Source organism: Protomyctophum bolini, assembly GCF_963924005.1.
Source record: "Protomyctophum bolini genome assembly, chromosome: 3".
NCBI lineage: Eukaryota > Metazoa > Chordata > Actinopteri > Myctophiformes > Myctophidae > Protomyctophum > Protomyctophum bolini.
In genome coordinates this window covers 43,357,381-43,374,913 of record NC_137864.1, presented here as the reverse complement: position 1 = coordinate 43,374,913, position 17,533 = coordinate 43,357,381, and the positions used below count along the sequence as shown (strand labels likewise).

The 17,533-nt window shown below is 39.7% G+C and overlaps 2 protein-coding genes across 2 annotated transcripts; both read right to left on the bottom strand.

The window, feature by feature from the left end:
- Nucleotides 1-819: 819 nt before the first annotated feature.
- ddt (D-dopachrome tautomerase) lies at nucleotides 820-9,654 on the bottom strand. The gene is made up of 3 exons (XM_080759279.1): nucleotides 9,453-9,654; nucleotides 7,834-8,009; nucleotides 820-1,594 (listed from the first exon to the last, which is right to left on the bottom strand). Exons 1-3 carry the CDS (start codon nucleotides 9,558-9,560, stop codon nucleotides 1,522-1,524), a joined length of 357 nt encoding a protein of 118 aa, XP_080615405.1. The 5' UTR covers nucleotides 9,561-9,654; the 3' UTR covers nucleotides 820-1,521.
- Nucleotides 9,655-10,647: 993 nt separating this feature from the next.
- On the bottom strand, nucleotides 10,648-16,013 carry chchd10 (coiled-coil-helix-coiled-coil-helix domain containing 10). The gene is made up of 4 exons (XM_080759748.1): nucleotides 15,836-16,013; nucleotides 13,017-13,233; nucleotides 12,128-12,278; nucleotides 10,648-10,881 (listed from the first exon to the last, which is right to left on the bottom strand). The coding sequence occupies exons 1-4, from the start codon at nucleotides 15,877-15,879 to the stop codon at nucleotides 10,862-10,864; spliced, it is 432 nt and encodes a 143-aa protein (XP_080615874.1). The 5' UTR covers nucleotides 15,880-16,013; the 3' UTR covers nucleotides 10,648-10,861.
- Between the last annotated feature and the right edge of the window lie 1,520 nt (nucleotides 16,014-17,533).

Here is a 17,533-nt window from a genome sequence, read left to right as displayed (position 1 = left end):
TTGTTACGGCTCTAGCAGTGATTCTCAATGCTTTAATTTCAAGGACCCCATAGTCTGACATGCACTCTACGGACCCCCATTGAATGGCATTTCTATCTCTGAGACCCCAATTAATATGATAAAATCAATATAAATTTGACTCTGAAACAGTGTATAAATGGAACCAAATCCATTTGTACTCTCTCAGAGTTACAGACCCATAAGGGTCCATTTAGCTGGGAACCCAGTCTGGAGGAACTCCCTCAATGACCCCTGGGGGTCCCCGGACCCTACTTTGAGAACCACTGCTGTATAGACCCTGGTGTAGACAGTAGGACACCTACTGGTTAACAAGCAGTACTGCCCACAAATAGGTAAGCAATGTGTGTGTACACATGTTTGCTTAGCTTTAGATTAAATTATATTAATAATTACTACCTACATAATTGTAGGTAGGCCTACTACATAATTTCAACAGAGCATAGCAGTGAGTGCAGTTTTCTGGACCCACTGAAAACTGCAATTAATTCCCCCCCATAGAGATTTACAAAAATATGTATTGCAATTATTCTAAGACTAGAATCAAGCCACCCAGGATCCTGGTGAATCATGACCATGTAAATAAACCTTTGATACTGTAGAGCTGCTATGCTCTATTGAATAGAATTGTAGTAACAAGCTACTGATTTGGCTGTGGGCATCACAGACAAGGACCACACTTTGAAAACCACGGAACTAAGCTACCTATGACTACAAAAATACTTTGATTATGTGCAACCCCCGTCCCCAGTACTGATTGTAACTTTTCATTTATTAATTAAGAATGCCATACACCATACATTGAATTTCCAGGAGCATTTAATCACTAACTGATACAGTTTACCCCAAATCTAGTCTCTTCATTTAATGACAGTTTGAACATAAGGCCACAAGGCAATATTCAAATATTGTATCACATTGGTATCACATTTAAATATACACTTAAATCATCAGATTGCATGTGGAATAGGCTAAGTAGAAAATATGAATTAATATACATAGTCAAATACAGAATTATAATTTTAGTCAGTGTACAATTGTAACTGGGTCCATTTATTGATATATCGATAGATCTTTACTGATCACGTGGGGAATTAAGATGAAAACACCAGATACAGTTGCATTGATACTCCAGATTTTACTGTAGGCCTATTAAGTATAAAGATTTTAATTAGACAACTAATTAAAAAATATTGGAACATGTTTTTAATCATCCATGTCCTTTCAAATTCAGTCAACGACGTGGGTCCATGTGCTTCAGATAGTACACAGTAAAATACTCAATGTTAATTTAACTCCAAGAGTATACAAATGGAACCAATTTGGTTCAGATTGTATACTATTACATTCAAATTGATAAATTAGCCATCACACATACAACTAAATCTTTAAATGTTTAAATCTTTAAATTAACTATTGGTTTTCAGTTCAGAAAGGGTCTTGTCTTCTTGGAATGGACTTCAAAGTTAAAGTGTATACAGCGTTGGTAGCCAGAAGGATCCTTCACAAGAAGCTCATGACGGTTGCTTTCTTCCCGACCTGGTGAGCTTCCAGCGCGTAGAACCGGAGGACAATCCTGAGGAGGGTGACAATAAGGGTTTAACTTTAAATGTCACTTACTTATCCAAGTACAAACAGTGACATGTTGGTGCGTCCTATAAGAGCATACAACAGCAAGGTAATAGTACTAAAACGTATTAAAGCATAATAAATGAAAATAAGGCCCCTACGATCTGCTTTTGGTTGAGGAATTTAACGACCAGTTTGGCACATGAGAAACTAACGTATACAATTAGGAAGAAACCTGCTGTATTCTATAAGATATGGGAGAGTTTTGATTGATTGAAATATTTATTAACAGTTTGCTTCTAGAAGTACAGTACATTTCAAGCACAACTCAATACAAAGACTGTTAACTGTGAGTGGACGACCCAATAAAGCATTACACTTGTTTACAAGAGGGTCCACCTTGTTCAATTCATCAAAACATTTAGAGACGTACAAATATACACTTCTATATAGCCAAAGAACAGAACAGGAATTCATCATAAAGGAGGTAAAAAGGGAAAGGAAACGTATACAATGAGGGGAAAAGGGGGGATTCCGATTTTAGGTGCCCTTTGAGAGCGGTTTTGAATGAATGACATTTGTTTTAATTGTATGTAATGTGTTTTTTTATATATATAACATATCCTGTTGTTTCTTTGAAGATTGTGTTTGTTCCACTTTCTGTTTCAAGGATGAACCCTTCATTAAATTAACCTACACATTAAAAACCTCGGGCTAAGGGTGCAATTCTTAACTTATATGTACCAGGCCGGGATTTTAACCCATTTTGGGCATGTAACATATAATAACATTCAGCCATCTGGTCAATTCAGTCAATCAAGGCCACCCTTCCAGAGTATAAAGTCCCTTCAGTTTATCACTGTTATCACATAAAAAAAATCTCTGGTTAATTAGTTACACAGGTTCTCAATCTGGGTGAAAAGATCGATCTGATGAACACATTGTTGGAAAAAGTTTAATACTTTTGGTGGCAAAAGAACAACAAACAAACCTTAGACGTTTTTGTTATGATAGATGCAAACTGATAAGCCATAACAATGCACTAATGTATTATTAATAGTTCCACAATAGTGAAACTCCTCAACATTGGGTAGATTTCTGTGAGATACAGTACAGACAGACCACTGATTGAATGCATGCACCATATGTACTTTGCACTCATTATTACAAATTATTATGTGCACCTATTACGTATGTTATGAAATTTACACTCCTTGCTTATTGTTGCTTTTACTATTGTTTTGTTTTTATTTGCAGCTCTTTTGGAAATTATTTGCAATATTGGGCTATAATAAAATTTGACTTTATTATGCTTATTTTCCTCTTTTCATAGTACCATGGGCTGTGTAGCTAAAGGGCTCAACTATCCCTAACGCAGTTGCAGAATAGTATCATGTTTAACTATATTAGCAATGAGATCACATGTATTTATGATGTAGGCAGTGTAGCTCTTGATTGTGTTATTTATTCATTTAATGTTTTGCCTGCATGTATTTTGTTATAATAATGTTGTTTGTCCCACCCAGACCAAGGACCACAACGAAAATAAGTCGGAAGACTGTATTGTGTTTTTTATCCTTGATGCTTCTCAGATCAACATGATGTAACTAGTTTTTCTTGCTTGACGTGTAATAAAATCATATCAAATAATATTAAATCAAACGTTAAGAAGGAATTATCAAAACACCCTCAGGCCTAAGTTAAAACAGATATTGAGATACCAATATGATTTTATTATTATCCTTATGACTTTAGTTTAAATAAATACAATAAATACATCTTTTGTGTTTACAATATCTTAGCAATCTTGACATTTATTTTACCAAGATATGGTACAGCCAACTATAAAGAGTTATAGGTCCATTTGGTTCCATGTGTACACAAAAAGTAATTTTTATTAAGTTAAGGACGTGTTATTTTTTTCTCTACAGAATCAAGAGCACATATTAGACTAGAGCATCTGGTTTTATGTATTGTGGTTACATAATTCCACACAGCTGCATATAAATCAGCTTGTTGCATAACTGGAAACCGCTGGAGGACAGACCAAACAAACTGGTACCATCTGGGGGTTAACTAATCATAAATTTGGGCTATGGGTTACGTACGCGGAAGTGATGGCGCCTGTGTTTGTGGCCGCTCGTCTCCCGCTGTCTGTTCTGGTTGTGTTTGTGCTTGTTTTATCAGTTGTCACGGAAAATGTCAACTCTCTACTGGCTTATGATCGCCAAGCCCTGCTGGATATTCGTCTTGCTAGCGAAAATTTGACTCCGTTTTCGAGACAGAAAACGTTTCCTCTGCCAACGCTGCTCGCGAGTATACCTGCTCACTTGTGCGCTCCTCTCCCCCGTCGGAGACGGCACAAGACCCGCTCCCGTGGTAAACGCAGCGGCCAACTAGTGAGGCTGAAAGCCGCCCTGGTGCGTTTCTCTGCATCTACCCTGGTTGGAAATGGATCGACCTGTCTCTACTCTGTCTCCCGTCGCTCTCTCGAGCCTATCGGCACCTGGCTGGTGCCTGTCACTGACACTGAAGTGGACAAGGATTTCCCTACCCGTCGCTGCTCTCCCCACCTCCGCAGACGAGGAGTGAACCGCTGCTGCCTTCGACCCCTCGCCTGGACTCCCGCGGCCGGGACTGAACGAAGCCCTGCCCCGCCTCCAGCAAGGATCGCCCTGGTGAATGCCAGGTCGCTAACAAACAAAACGTTTATCCTGAATGATTTCTTCGTCACACGTCAGCTTGACTTTCTGTCAATCACCGAGACTTGGGAGAGAGCCGGTGAGTCAACCACTTTTTCCGAACTTTTGCCGCCTGGCTGTGCGTATTTCAGCGCTCCACGAACGACTGGCAAGGGAGGTGGAATTGCGACAGTTTTCAAACAAAACTTTGACTGTAAACAGCTGTCACCGCTCTTATTCTCCAGTTTCGAGCTGAACATGTTTGAGCTGGGTCGCTCTCCTCCTGTACTGTACGCTGTAATATACAGACCGCCAAAGTACAACAAGCACTTCATCCCTGATTTCTCAGACTTTCTGGCTGAAATAATGCCGAAGTATAATCATGTTTTAATTCTTGGTGATGTAAATATACACGTATGCTGTCCCTCTAAGCCAATGGCTAGTGAATTCTTAAGTCTCATAAGTTCCTTTGATCTTGTGCAGTCTGTGTCTGGTCCCACACAAGAGCATGGGCACACTTTGGACTTGGTCCTCTCATATGGTTTACCAGTTTCCAATGTTGAAATATGTGGTGCTTTCTTCTCCGACCATATGCCTGTTTTGTTTGATATGTCACTCCCATGTCACACTGTTAAACAAGCTGCACCAGCTATTAGATGCCGTATACTAAACTCTTCCACTGCCGCCCGTTTCTCGTCTGCCTTCACCAGTGCAACAGTAGGCCAACAAAGCCCAGCCAGCCCTGTGTGTATGACCACAGATGAGCTAACCACTCGCTTTGATTGCATCTGTCTTAAAGCCCTTGATACTGTTGCTCCTTTTAAAACTAGGTGCCCTAAACCTAAAACTGAGCCCTGGTTGAATGACAGCACACGGAAGGTCCGAAAAGAATGCAGGCGAGCTGAACGTCAGTGGAAAAAGGATAGGCTAACGGTGTCATTTGACATTTTGCGTGATAGCTGGCGAAAATACCAGCAAAGTGTCAAAACTGAAAAGATGAAATATTTTTCAGATATCATTGTAACTAACTGTCACAAACCTCAGGTTTTATTTAAAACTATAAATGATATACTTGACGTCCCCCAGCCTATCTGTCTTGATGCTTCCCCTGAAAAATGTGAGCTCTTTTTACAGTTCTTTATTGACAAAGTGGCCAACATCAGGGCTAGCATCCCTACTCCGACACATGACCCTTCTATTGCTGTCACCTGCCCCACCACTTTCAGCCATTTTGAGCCTGTATCCCTTTTTCAGCTACAGGAAATAATTTCCCAAATAAAACCAACTGGCTCCCCTTTAGACGTCCTTCCCCCTCGTCTGGCTAAAGAAAGCAGTGAGGCTACCGGGCCAGATCTCCTTTTGATCATAAACCAGTGCCTGGCAGGTGATGTACCAGCAATTTTTAAACATGCTGTGGTACAGCCGCTGCTTAAAAAGCACAACCTTGATCCTTCTGTCCTATCCAACTTTCGGCCTATTTCCAAGCTCCCATTTAATTCCAAAGTTTTGGAAAAATGTGCCCTGGCCCAACTGATGCCCCATTTGAACACACATGGCATTCTGGAAGTGTTCCAGTCCGGGTACAAAGCTCTCCACAGCACCGAGACTGCACTGTTAAGAATATTTAATGACATATTTTTGGCTACAGACTCTGGTGACTCTCTCATTCTGGTGCTCTTGGATCTTACCGCGGCATTTGACACTGTAGATTACAGTATCTTGCTCTCTCGCTTGGAGCACTGGGTTGGCATTAAAGGGCCAGCACTAGAGTTTTTTAGTTCTTACTTGTCAGGGAGAAGTTTCCGTGTCACCCTAGGGGATGCCACATCCACCACAGCATCCCTCCATTGTGGAGTGCCACAGGGCTCTATTCTTGGACCAATTCTGTTTATGTTGTATCTGCTCCCCCTAGGATCTATTTTTCGAAAACACGGTGTTTCTTTCCATTGTTACGCTGATGACAGCCAAATTTATTTGCCTCTAAAGCGTAACAATCCTGACTCTTTAAAACCACTCCTTGCTTGCCTCGAGGATGTAAAAGCATGGCTGGCTTTAAACTTCCTAAACTTCAATGACAGCAAAACTGAAGTTATGGTGTTTGGGCCTACACAAGCACATGTGTCCCCTCCTGGTGTTTTAGGCCCCCTTGAGCCCTTCTTGAAGCCTACTGCCACCAATCTAGGTTTCAAAATCGACTCTGACCTAAAGATGGACAAACAGATAAATGAAGTAGTAAGAAAGAGCTTCTTCCAGCTTAGGAGGCTATCTAAGGTTAAGTCTTGTCTATCCCGCTCTGTGTTTGAAACTGTAATTCATGCTTTCATGACATCCCTCCTTGACTACTGTAATGCCCTGTATATTGGAGTAAACCAGGTTTCTATCTCTCGATTACAGCTAGTCCAGAACGCAGCTGCTAGGTTACTTACAGGCACACGTAAGCGAGACCACATCAGCCCTGTACTAGCCTCCCTCCACTGGCTTCCTGTGCGATACAGGATTGACTTTAAAGTATTGCTCTTTGTCTTTAAGTGTCTAAATGGTTTGGCACCCAGTTATTTATCTGAGCTGCTGAAACCCTATGCTCCGACACGGACGCTCAGGTCCTCTGACCAGCTTCTCCTGGTGGTGCCTAAAACCAGGCTGAAGCTCAGAGGTTACCGAGCCTTTGCAGTGGCAGCTCCCAAGCTCTGGAATGAGCTGCCTCTGCACACAAGACAAGCCCCCACCCTCCAGGTGTTTAAGTCACGCCTCAAGACTTACCTTTATTCCTTGGCTTTTCCAAGCACAGTATGAGATGTTTCGATGTTTAATGTGACACTGTGCATGTTGTTCGTGGTTGTTTTTGTGGTTTTTAAATGAAGTTGTGTTTTTTTAATGTTTTACTGTAAAGCACTTTGGTACAACGTTGTTGTTTTAAAATGTGCTATATAAATAAAGATGGTATGGTATGGTATGGTATAAATCAGTCAATCGGTCTGGATAGTTTTTCAGGCCAAGTTAGCCCTTAGCTGAGAGACATGAAGCAGGTACCTCCACTACATATTGTATAAAATTGTGTCACAGATTAAACCTTTTCATGGATTTCATACCTTTGACAGCACTGTCATCAGTGTTATGTAAATTAAAGGTTTTGTGTTTGTTTAGTTTATCCGTGATCTTTTCTATTCATATGTTGGATTGGATTCTTTGTTCAATTAAACTCTCAGTACTTAGTCAAACCCTCTAAACCTCTTTGCTGAAGAAAAAAAACCCATCTACAAGTTCACAACGCACAGCAGTGCGATGCATTGTGGGCTTGTAGATCGGCTATTTTCAGCAAATGTTATGTTTACCTCCAGAAAAAGAATGTTAGGATTCAAGTTAAGTTAACCCCCCACCTCCTGCAGTAACTTCGTTGAAGATCCATCCATGGCCTAAATTATTTATATATTCTGGATTCTTAAAGTAAAGCCACTGTTTCGGACAATAATCTGGTGGCAGGACCATAGTGTAAAAACTACTAACCTGTCTTCAGTTAGACCAAGCTCTCCTGTGAGAACAGGACCATAGTATAAAAACTACTAACCTGTCTTCAGTTAGACCAAGCTCTCCTGTGAGAAACTGGAAGATCTTGGCGCTGTGCTCTTTATTCTTCTCAGCGGTGTCGGTGACGCCAATCGCGGACACAGACAGCATCACACACGGAGAGCACGAGCCAGCGATCAGCATTGGCAGCCCTGCTTTCACCACTAAGTTCATCCTCTGCAACAAAAAAAAATAAAGTAAATAGTCACTCGTTAACTCAGTTGACCTCTTTGAGACCGGATAAATGCCAGTGCCTTCACTCAAGTATGACTGTCACGATTACATTGGAACATATGAATTGATTGATCGAAGAAAGCCTATTTGCATGTTTACATTGGGGTCATTCATACTAAATTCACTACTCTAAAAATACAAAGTAATGCAAATACAAATACAATTTCTGTTTGCCTTTTTGGCTTTGTAATCAAAAAATGCACTGGGCAGATATGACATATAACTTATACAAATGAAAAAACAACAACTATTAGGCAATGCCTATGTACAATTTTCGAAACGATTATGACATTATGAAAAAATAATTCTCAAATAATCGTGATTAGACGATTACGGTATGTATTAATTGTGACAGGCCTACAATTTGAGAGATGTGCGAAGTACTTTGGAGTATTTCCATGTTTTAAAACTCCACCATATCTCAAGGCAATAATTTCACAGCTTTGGTTACTAGTAATTACTTTTCACACATAAGCAAGTAATTAAAATCAGCCCCACCTATCCTTTGACCAGCTGCAACACAAAAGTAATGAAACACATTTATAATTTACAATCCATCCATGTAATTTACCGTATGATTGTTAATTGACACAAACTGCATAATGAATAGGCTAGTAATAGTTTAGTACTGTCAAAAGTGAGTGTGTGAGGTCAACAGAGCTGCGCCAATGCTACCTTTAAACAGATCTTAAATTTAAGTTTTTCTGTATACCATTTAAAAAGTCCGGACCAAAATGCTGCCATTTGACCCAAAGTGACTGCAAAAAGGTCCTGCTATTTTCTTTTTTTTTTTTAAGCTTTATACCCTGTTATAACTGTCCATATGATGTAATGTGACAGCTCTGTTTAGAAAATGCTGTACCCCCTCCAACTGTATAATATATACTTTCCCCATTTTCAACTGTTTTTATTGTATTGTGACACTTGCTTTGGCAATGTAAACGTTTGTTTTCTCATGCCAATAAAGCTCATTTGAATTGAATTGAGAAGGATCCGCCTATTCATGCCATAGAATATAGATTCATGCATGCTACTGTTACTTACAACTTTTATAGAACTTTTACTTGTAATAAAAAGAGTAGAATTCTACATTATGGGATTTCTAAGAGTAGGCCTACTACTTCAAGTTCTAATCATCATCAGATCATAATGCATAAGCAGCCTGTAACTATCATTTATACTTTGCCGTACGACTGTGTGGCACGCCGAAAATATAACCGAGCTACAATCTCACAGCGCGTCGCGATGCAACACGATGTGAGCTTGTAGATCTGCCATTTTCGGATACGCACGCACATGACATTGACTATTATGCAAGGCAAGCAAAGCAGCAGGGTAATCGTTTCATTCACTCGTGAGTCGTGTTCATTCACACAATCAACTTACGTCCTCTGGTTTGCCCAGAACAGCAGCAGTGGTCGAACCCAGCTTCTTCAGAAAGTCCTCAGAGAACTTGCTCGCAGGCAAATTAGTTTCCAAGTCAATGAAAGGCATTGTGGCTTATTAATATTACTGTGTTGTACGTGGAGTGAGACGAGAGAGAATGGAAGCTTGAACGCCAACAGATCCGCTTCTTGCTTGGGGAATGGGAAAGAGAACGTGTTTACGAGCGCCCCTTGTGGTCAGGTTCGTCATTTTGTGAGTCTGCGTGACAGTCTTTGTAATAACAAATACGTATACTGCCCCCACGTGGGCAGACGGCAGAGTCGTTTACTCTACTGTGGAATCTGCACGGCCACATTGCAATTTGCAACCGTTAGTTTACAGCTGTCTATGATTTTACAGCTTATAATTTATTTCAGAAAGCACAACACATAGGCATAGCCCATATAATCTAACGAGTACCACACCCCCTCCAACAATCTGTCTTTCAGTGGCACATGACTGGGAAACAGCCGGATTAATAGAAACGACATATAGAGACACAATGCTAGTGGAACTGTGGAAGAATGCTTATTGTAAAATTATCCTTATCATGTTCTCATTCGCTTACCGTACAGACCCGAGGACATTGTGTCTCTGTACGTCTTCACTCTCACTCAGCACAGGATGTAAAGGTCAATGTATAATCTCTGTACTCCTAACAGATAACATACTTACTGTTCATCCATAGATTATATCCTCCACATTGCAAAATAAAATGCATGGCAGACAATGGTAAAATAAAAGATGACTCAAAATAAAATAAATTAAATATTATTCCCCTGCCATGTAGTTACATAATATAAAATAAATGAACAAAATATCTGCAGAATGAACGAGCAGATTTTTGTGAAATACCTAATTTGTGAAAATGCATTTGCACATACGTACGTTAAATGTCGTCCTCTGCATTTACCTGTCAGTGGGCACCTTAATACAGCAACCCGCAGTCCTTCCGATTTCCAGACAAGCCACAAGTCAACAATTAAAGACATTTTCACCCTTTTTTAAATTAAAGTTACTTAGTTTTTATACAATTCTCACCTATAATGACGAAAATAAATGTACAGGTTGAATGTGGTTAAGAAGATGAGATGACAAATAGTCACATAACAATCTCACCACTGACTGAAACAGAAAAGAGACAACACCAGACAGGTAGCAGCTGAAGGTGCATGGACACCAACTATTTATTCAATGTCATGACATACTGTACAATCCAAGCAGCAATCTTTTCATATCAATCAAAAAAACAAACTTCAACTTACAAACAAAGATCAAACTGAATCTGTACTGACTGTAGTGGAGTTAATATCCGTTTAATTTGACTACAAGGTTTATTTGTATATTATATTGAAATGTGTATTTGTTCTTTACACCAATGACGACACACCTAGGCAGATAAACACAAAAAAGAACAGAGAATTAGAAATGAATCATAGATGTACTGTATTTATTTGAGAGGTTTAGGTTACTGTATGTAGTTACCTTGTCATGATGCAACTCTAAATATTGGTCAGATATTTACAATAGTTGCTCTGTAGATTATAAACTAAAAATAGTATCCGCTTCGACTTACATTGCAAGTTGAAACAGGTTTGTTTCAATGTCACTAATCAACAGAAAATTGATTAGAATTCTGTCCAAATAAAAATGCCAACTTCCTTCAGATTTTCCTATTTTAATTAGGATAGGAAGAACCTCCGGAAGGTATGCTTCCGACTCCGAGACCCAATCACTGCGTTTGTTACTGGGCAAGTAAGAAACGACTTTTGATACATTGTCCATATATGATAGATATCATATATCAAGATATGTCCATTGTAGTGGTTATTATGTTGTTGTTTTTTACCCTGTTATGTAAAGCACTTTGTGACTAGGTCTTGAAATATAAATAAATTCATTATCATTGTCAGAATCTGCTTTGTGTGCTAAACTTTGTTACCCGTTTCACCATGCAACACTCAACAGGGAGCATGAATTGGATCATAATATATTCAGTTCCATTCCATTATCTTCCATTGATTTTGAAATCTGTTGAGAATGTGCTGATGACGATGCACACGCAGGGACTACAGCTTTTCTTTTAGCCATCTCTAGTACAATATACTGTATTTTTCTTGTGCATTATCCAGTCAAATATAGATACATTTTAATCCATGGAACAACTATTGAAGACCTTGCAAAACATGGTGTTAAATAATGGCAGGGTAATCTCACAATCCAAAACAAAGTGTCGTCGTGCTTCAAATACAAAACATCCAACATACATAATGCCCCAATTACAACATTTGAGATGTGAAGGTGAGAATCATTAATAACAGTTGAATGCACATTTATCTGAAAAATGTGTTTGAATGAATGCAGTCGATCACTTAACACATTCTGAACGGGAACCCATTTTCGTGTTAGCATCATGTTATGCTTTAGCTATTGAAAAATAGCAGATCTACAAGCTCATAGCGTGCCACTGAGTGGCGCGCTAAGAGCTTGTAGGTCTGCTATTTTTGAAAAATCTAAGAACGACTGACATTTTTAGAATCTGATCTCAGGTCAGAATGGGTTAATCAGACCAGTGTGTGTCCAGTGGAAACCTCGTATGAATCTGATCTCAGGTCAGAATGGGTTCACAGACTTACCGTGAGAAAACTTGCACTGTTTGAGGGCCTCGTTGAAGCCCTCACACAGACTGAGGTCCTGTTGGTTGGTAGCACAGTCCAGGAACTGTTTAACCTCAAAGTGACAGGGACCAGACTGAGCTGGGGCAGGGGCCAGGGGCCTAGGGGCCTCCTGGAATGACAGGGTCTACATTTACCTACAGTCATACAGTACATACAGTATTACACACACAGCTCACTATCCACAGTACATAATAACCCCCAACAACAATTTTAACCATCTTCTCAACCAGGAATCCCAGTTTTGGGTATGTAATTGTATAGCCACAAATGAACAATCTCAAAAGAGCGATCTACAAGCTCACAACGTGTTGGGATACGCTTGTGAGCTTAGATTGGCTATTCACTGTGTGACACCATCATACAACGATGTATAAAATATGGTAAGTGGTGTATGTATAGCCACTTACACTATCCAACCACATGGTCATTATGCTATACTGATTTGATTAGAATTTTATATGATCATCGCTTCCCTTCTCCTACCACTGGAAGGCTCATTTTATATCAAGTGAACATGATCGTTTACTGATTGATTGATTGATTGATTGATTGAAGTATTTATTAACAGTTTGAAGAATTACAGTACATTTCAAGCACAACTCAATACAAAAAACTGTTAACTGTGGAGTGTGGACGACACCAAAAAGCATTACACTTGTTTACAACAGGGTCCACCCTTTTTCAATTCATCAGAACATTTAGAGACCTACAAAAACTAAATTAGTATATTAAAGAACCACAATTTAAAAAAGATACAAAAATAAAATAGACAATCTACATAACAAGATCTACTTATAGATCGGCTATTTTTTAAATAGGGCTTAAGTAATTTCCTAACCCCACTCACCTGGTATGCAGGCTTGGCTGGCTCTGGGCTGCTGCTGCTGCTGCCTCCACTAAAAGCTCCAGTGAGTGCTGATCCAATGACTGAGCCAATCGCCACCCCACCAGCGGTGGCTGCCATCTGGGCCATGAGGCCGGGCCCCTGAGATGGGGCGGGGGCTGGGGCCAAAGCAGCCGGGGGTGGATGATGAACAGGGGCTGGAGCATAGGATGGAGATGGGCTGTGAACACAGAAAAAGGTCTTGGTCATCACAGAATGTCAAGCTACAACACTCATCACAGTGCCTGGGGAGAAAGACAAGTCACACTCAAATGTCCATTCTCCGACGTTGCACCCACATTTCTTTGATTAAATCCATGAATTAGGGTGCGTTCGTAATCGTAATTCAATCTCATCAAGAGTGTTTACAAATGAGAATTATTTAGCCAAACTGAATTATGCTGTGATAGAAAATAATGAGGATTTTCAAGTTTTGTATTGTCACAAGCATAACAAAATACAACAGTATAACACTTCTGGCAGTGGAATTCTAGGCTGCAACCAGGAGGTATATGCAAATAACAATGTTACTTGTAATGACATTTTGTCCTCACATTGTGTAAACTTCAAACAGTACAAATATTTTTCCGATTTGGCCCTTCCCAGGGGTTGACAATACAGTACTTTTTAAACCACCAGAACGCACCAAGCAAAAAATCCTCAAAAATAAAAACTAATAATTTCACATTTTAACATAATTTAACATATTGTCATGTGAGCGTGAAGTTTTTGCTTGTTTATTTTAAGGGAAAAGTGGATATTTTTAGGGAAGGAGTCAGGATAAAATGTGTTTATTTTCCTTATTATGGGGATCAATACCTGAGTACTATAGACGAAGTCCACACTAATTATCCATAATGATGATGGATAAGGGGGCAGGACAACTAGGCCTTTTCATGGAGGGGTCAGAATAAAATGTGAGGCCATTTGATTTTTATATTAAATCCCATGAAGGATTTTGTCTTTTTAGCTGCAAAAGATAGCAACGCAACCCTGGTAAAAACCATCTTAAAAGAACCAATGTCCTCAATTTAAGAGCATAAGTGTACACTCTGAATACTTTGCATTTATTAAACTTGGAAAACAATCAGCACACAGAAAATGTCCCTTTAAATTCAACCTTGTACTGCAGTAAACAGCAGAAAGGCAAGCAAAGGACAGGCTTGTAATAAGTTACAAATAATATGGCAGTCAGAAGTCAACTTTTTCTAAGGCTGTGTGTGTGTGAAAGACAAAAACAAATCAAGCGATACAGGATTGTCTTTATGGAAAAAGCCTTTTCATGCATGCCCAGAAGCTTTCATGCAGGAAGCTTCCTGTGAAAGCTCCGATTTATACATCTAATTTCAGTTGTCGCACAAATAAGAAACCTGCTTTGCTTGACAAAGTTTGCCTTCCCACCAAAGAGGAAGCAAACCAGTCATATCTCCAGATGTTCCAACTTCTTAAAGGACCACTTCACCACTTTTCAACCTATCTTCATATAATAGGTCCTCACTAATAATCATGATAAAATGGCACAATGTTTTCTACTCTAGTCTGTGTTTCATAGGAGGGCTGTGGGCAGTTTAGAAACCGTCCTCCAGTGACATCATCATTAGGCAGATCTTTTTTTAAACAAGATTTTTTTTTACAAAAATGTTTAGATTTTTATTATCATGAGAACGATGGCTTCCATTTCAGCATTGCAACTTTTCAGGACTAGAAAACCTGCAGTTTCTATTAGCTTGTATTCCCCATCGATGATGTCACTGGAGGACAGTTTCTGAACTGCCCACAGCCCTCCTATGAGACACAGTCACAGACAGAGTAGAAACAAAATTGTGCCGTTTTTCATGATTATTAGACCTATTATATGAAGATAGGTTGAAAAGTGGTGAAGTGGTCCTTTAAGTAGGGGTGCACTGTGAATGAACTATTAATGACTGAGCAACAAGATCTGTAGGCCGGGCACTCAAAGGATGATCACAAAGATGCATTGCTAAAGCTTTACTACAAGTTTAGATACACCTAGTCAGGGTAATATTCAACTAAAAAGAGCCACAAATGCTTATAAAAAGCATTCAACTTTTTTAATTTAGGAGTTTATTTTACTTTGGGTTTGGAAGTTATAGCCTACCTGAATATCATACAGGATGCCAACTACCACTAAACATTAATTTAGTCATTAAAGAATGAAATATCCCCAAATGTTGCCATGTAATTTAACCACTGGCTCCAACTTTCATATTTCCCAGGCCAGACATGCTGACCTTTTACCTGGTGACCTTGTTAACACACAGGGGGGGGTCAGTTAGTTGGACCAACTCCCCCTCCCTATGGCACCGTCCAACTCCAAACTAATGACGCACACCCACCTGCCTGGAAGCTTAACCTTTAGGCTACTTTATAATGATAATAATCTGTCTACCATTCCTAGGATTGTTGGATATCATGTCACATCATTTCATAATCCATGGAGAAAGTTAAAGTTCTGTTCTACGCGCTCACTCACAATTACGCGTCGCACTGCAATGGGTCTTATTTAGTTAATTTAATTTGCCTTTTAAACCATAATTTCTGTACTGTCTCTCCACTCTACAGCTATAGATATCCCCATTTGGAACCTCGGTCTCCCTCTCCGCTACTCTATCAGCTTGCCGAAGAGTCACTGCAGCGCGTCACGACGAAGACCAGTCGGCAAGCCGCGGCGATGTCGCACCGCCACTACTATGGAGTTATATCATAATCATAACACGTTGAGTTAAACCAGCAGTAAAGTCACTCGACTTGACAACATTTACCTTGGAGCCGAGGGACGGCTGGCGCTGCGGCCTCCTCTCGCCATGTTCACGGTCTATTTATAATAATTAATAAATGACAGCAGGCAGGCAGACTGAGCGCGTCTCGTCGCTTCTAGAAAGTATGTTCTTGTGTTGTGACTCAAGCTCCTCTGCTGTGTCGCACACGTGTTTAATGACCTTGTGTTGCTTCAAAAGCCGGGGCTGGCACGGCACGTATCGCGAGAGAAACAAGCACACCAACCATGTGAACAACTTGGCCCAAATATGCATTCATTCATGCATGCAGTCATGCGTGCATATTGCATTCATTCATTCATGCACGCACGCATGCATGCATTCATCCATTCTACATAAAACTTGAGCGTAACATGTTTCTTTCTTTCTAATCTACATAAATAAAAGTAAAGTGGGCATAATATTTATAGGCTTGTTTTTTTTTATTTTTATTCCATTTAGCGGTCAGTGCTCAGATCCCGTCTACAGCCCGCCTACTGAATCCGGTAACTTCCAAATACACATACTTGAGTGCACACAGAACGTTTCCGTATCAGCTCTAGACCGGAACCGCAACATGTGTGAGGGTCTTGCCCATAGAGTTATATATAAGGTGTGACGTCCTAACATTCCATTTCATAGGCGCAATATGCCCTCTAGTGTTCAACACAGTGCATTTATTTCACTGATTTCTGAAGCCATGGCAGAAAACTTGCCCAAGGCTCCTAGTCCTGGACCTTGAATTCTCCTTCTGCTTCCTGCCAAGAACTAGTTAGAACTAGAACAATGGTTGTTGATGGCAGATCACAGTATGAGCCTTAAGTCCTCTAGCTCAGGGGTAGGCAACCTTAGGCATGGCACGGGTACCAACATTGCAGAAAATTTAAATAAGTTAAATTTAGTGCACAGAATTCTACATTCATTCAAACTCCTATAACTCTGACTGGGGAGGGAGTCTGGGAGATAGGTGGATTATGAGGATTATGCATAGCATAATGGACAATCAAAATCACGTTGAAATATATATATATATATATATTTTAATATGTGGTGTCATACTTAATGTTGATATGGCACACTGACTCACTATCAAGAAAATTAAAACATGGCACTTAATTTCAAAAAGGTTGCCGGCCCCTGGTCTAGCTCCTGCAATTATCTAGCTGGTTATTGGTTGTGGGAGATGCCCTGTCCCTTTCTGACAAGGTCAGAAGGTCCTTTATGTCAGTGAGTGTGATTTGCTATTTGTTATTCCATTTAGCTAATTAACGTATTTATTTCTGTTCTCTATCACAATTGTATGCCTTAGCTGAACCTAAAACACAGTTTTGCGTCTCATTAATGGACATAAAAGCAGTGTAAAATGTATGAAAAACTTTGAAAATAGGCTATACTTTGTTACATAACACAATCAAACAATTCTCTATACCTAATGTGTTGATGGATGTTCAATTAATGTTATCGTATTAATATATTTGTAACATGCATTGCTAAAGTCATATATATACCGGTCACTGAAATACAAAATACAAAATACATTTTTGCATTAAACTTCCTCGCACACGCACCGTCAAAAGCCTTACTTTGCTTTCCCGTGCTTGCAAAGTAATTTGTCAAAGATAAATGACTTTTGTAAATAGAATATAGGCTACAATAGGTACAACAAAAAGTTATTGAACCTCCCCCTGGCCAGCCTGGGCGCCT

What these genes read in the sequence shown, in the direction of transcription:
- chchd10 (XM_080759748.1), bottom strand. Translation starts at nt 15,879, where the DNA reads ATGGCGAGAGGAGGCCGCAGCGCCAGCCGTCCCTCGGCTCCAAG. An exon ending in AGCCGTCCCTCGGCTCCAAG is followed by an intron (nt 13,234 to 15,835) that starts GTAAATGTTGTC and finishes CTGTGTTCACAG; the next exon opens with CCCATCTCCATCCTATGCTC. An exon ending in CAGCCAAGCCTGCATACCAG is followed by an intron (nt 12,279 to 13,016) that starts GTGAGTGGGGTT and finishes CTGTCATTCCAG; the next exon opens with GAGGCCCCTAGGCCCCTGGC.
- ddt (XM_080759279.1), bottom strand. Translation starts at nt 9,560, where the DNA reads ATGCCTTTCATTGACTTGGAAACTAATTTGCCTGCGAGCAAGTTCTCT. An exon ending in TTCTGGGCAAACCAGAGGAC is followed by an intron (nt 8,010 to 9,452) that starts GTAAGTTGATTG and finishes TTTTTGTTGCAG; the next exon opens with AGGATGAACTTAGTGGTGAA. An exon ending in CTTGGTCTAACTGAAGACAG is followed by an intron (nt 1,595 to 7,833) that starts GTTAGTAGTTTT and finishes CACCCTCCTCAG; the next exon opens with GATTGTCCTCCGGTTCTACG.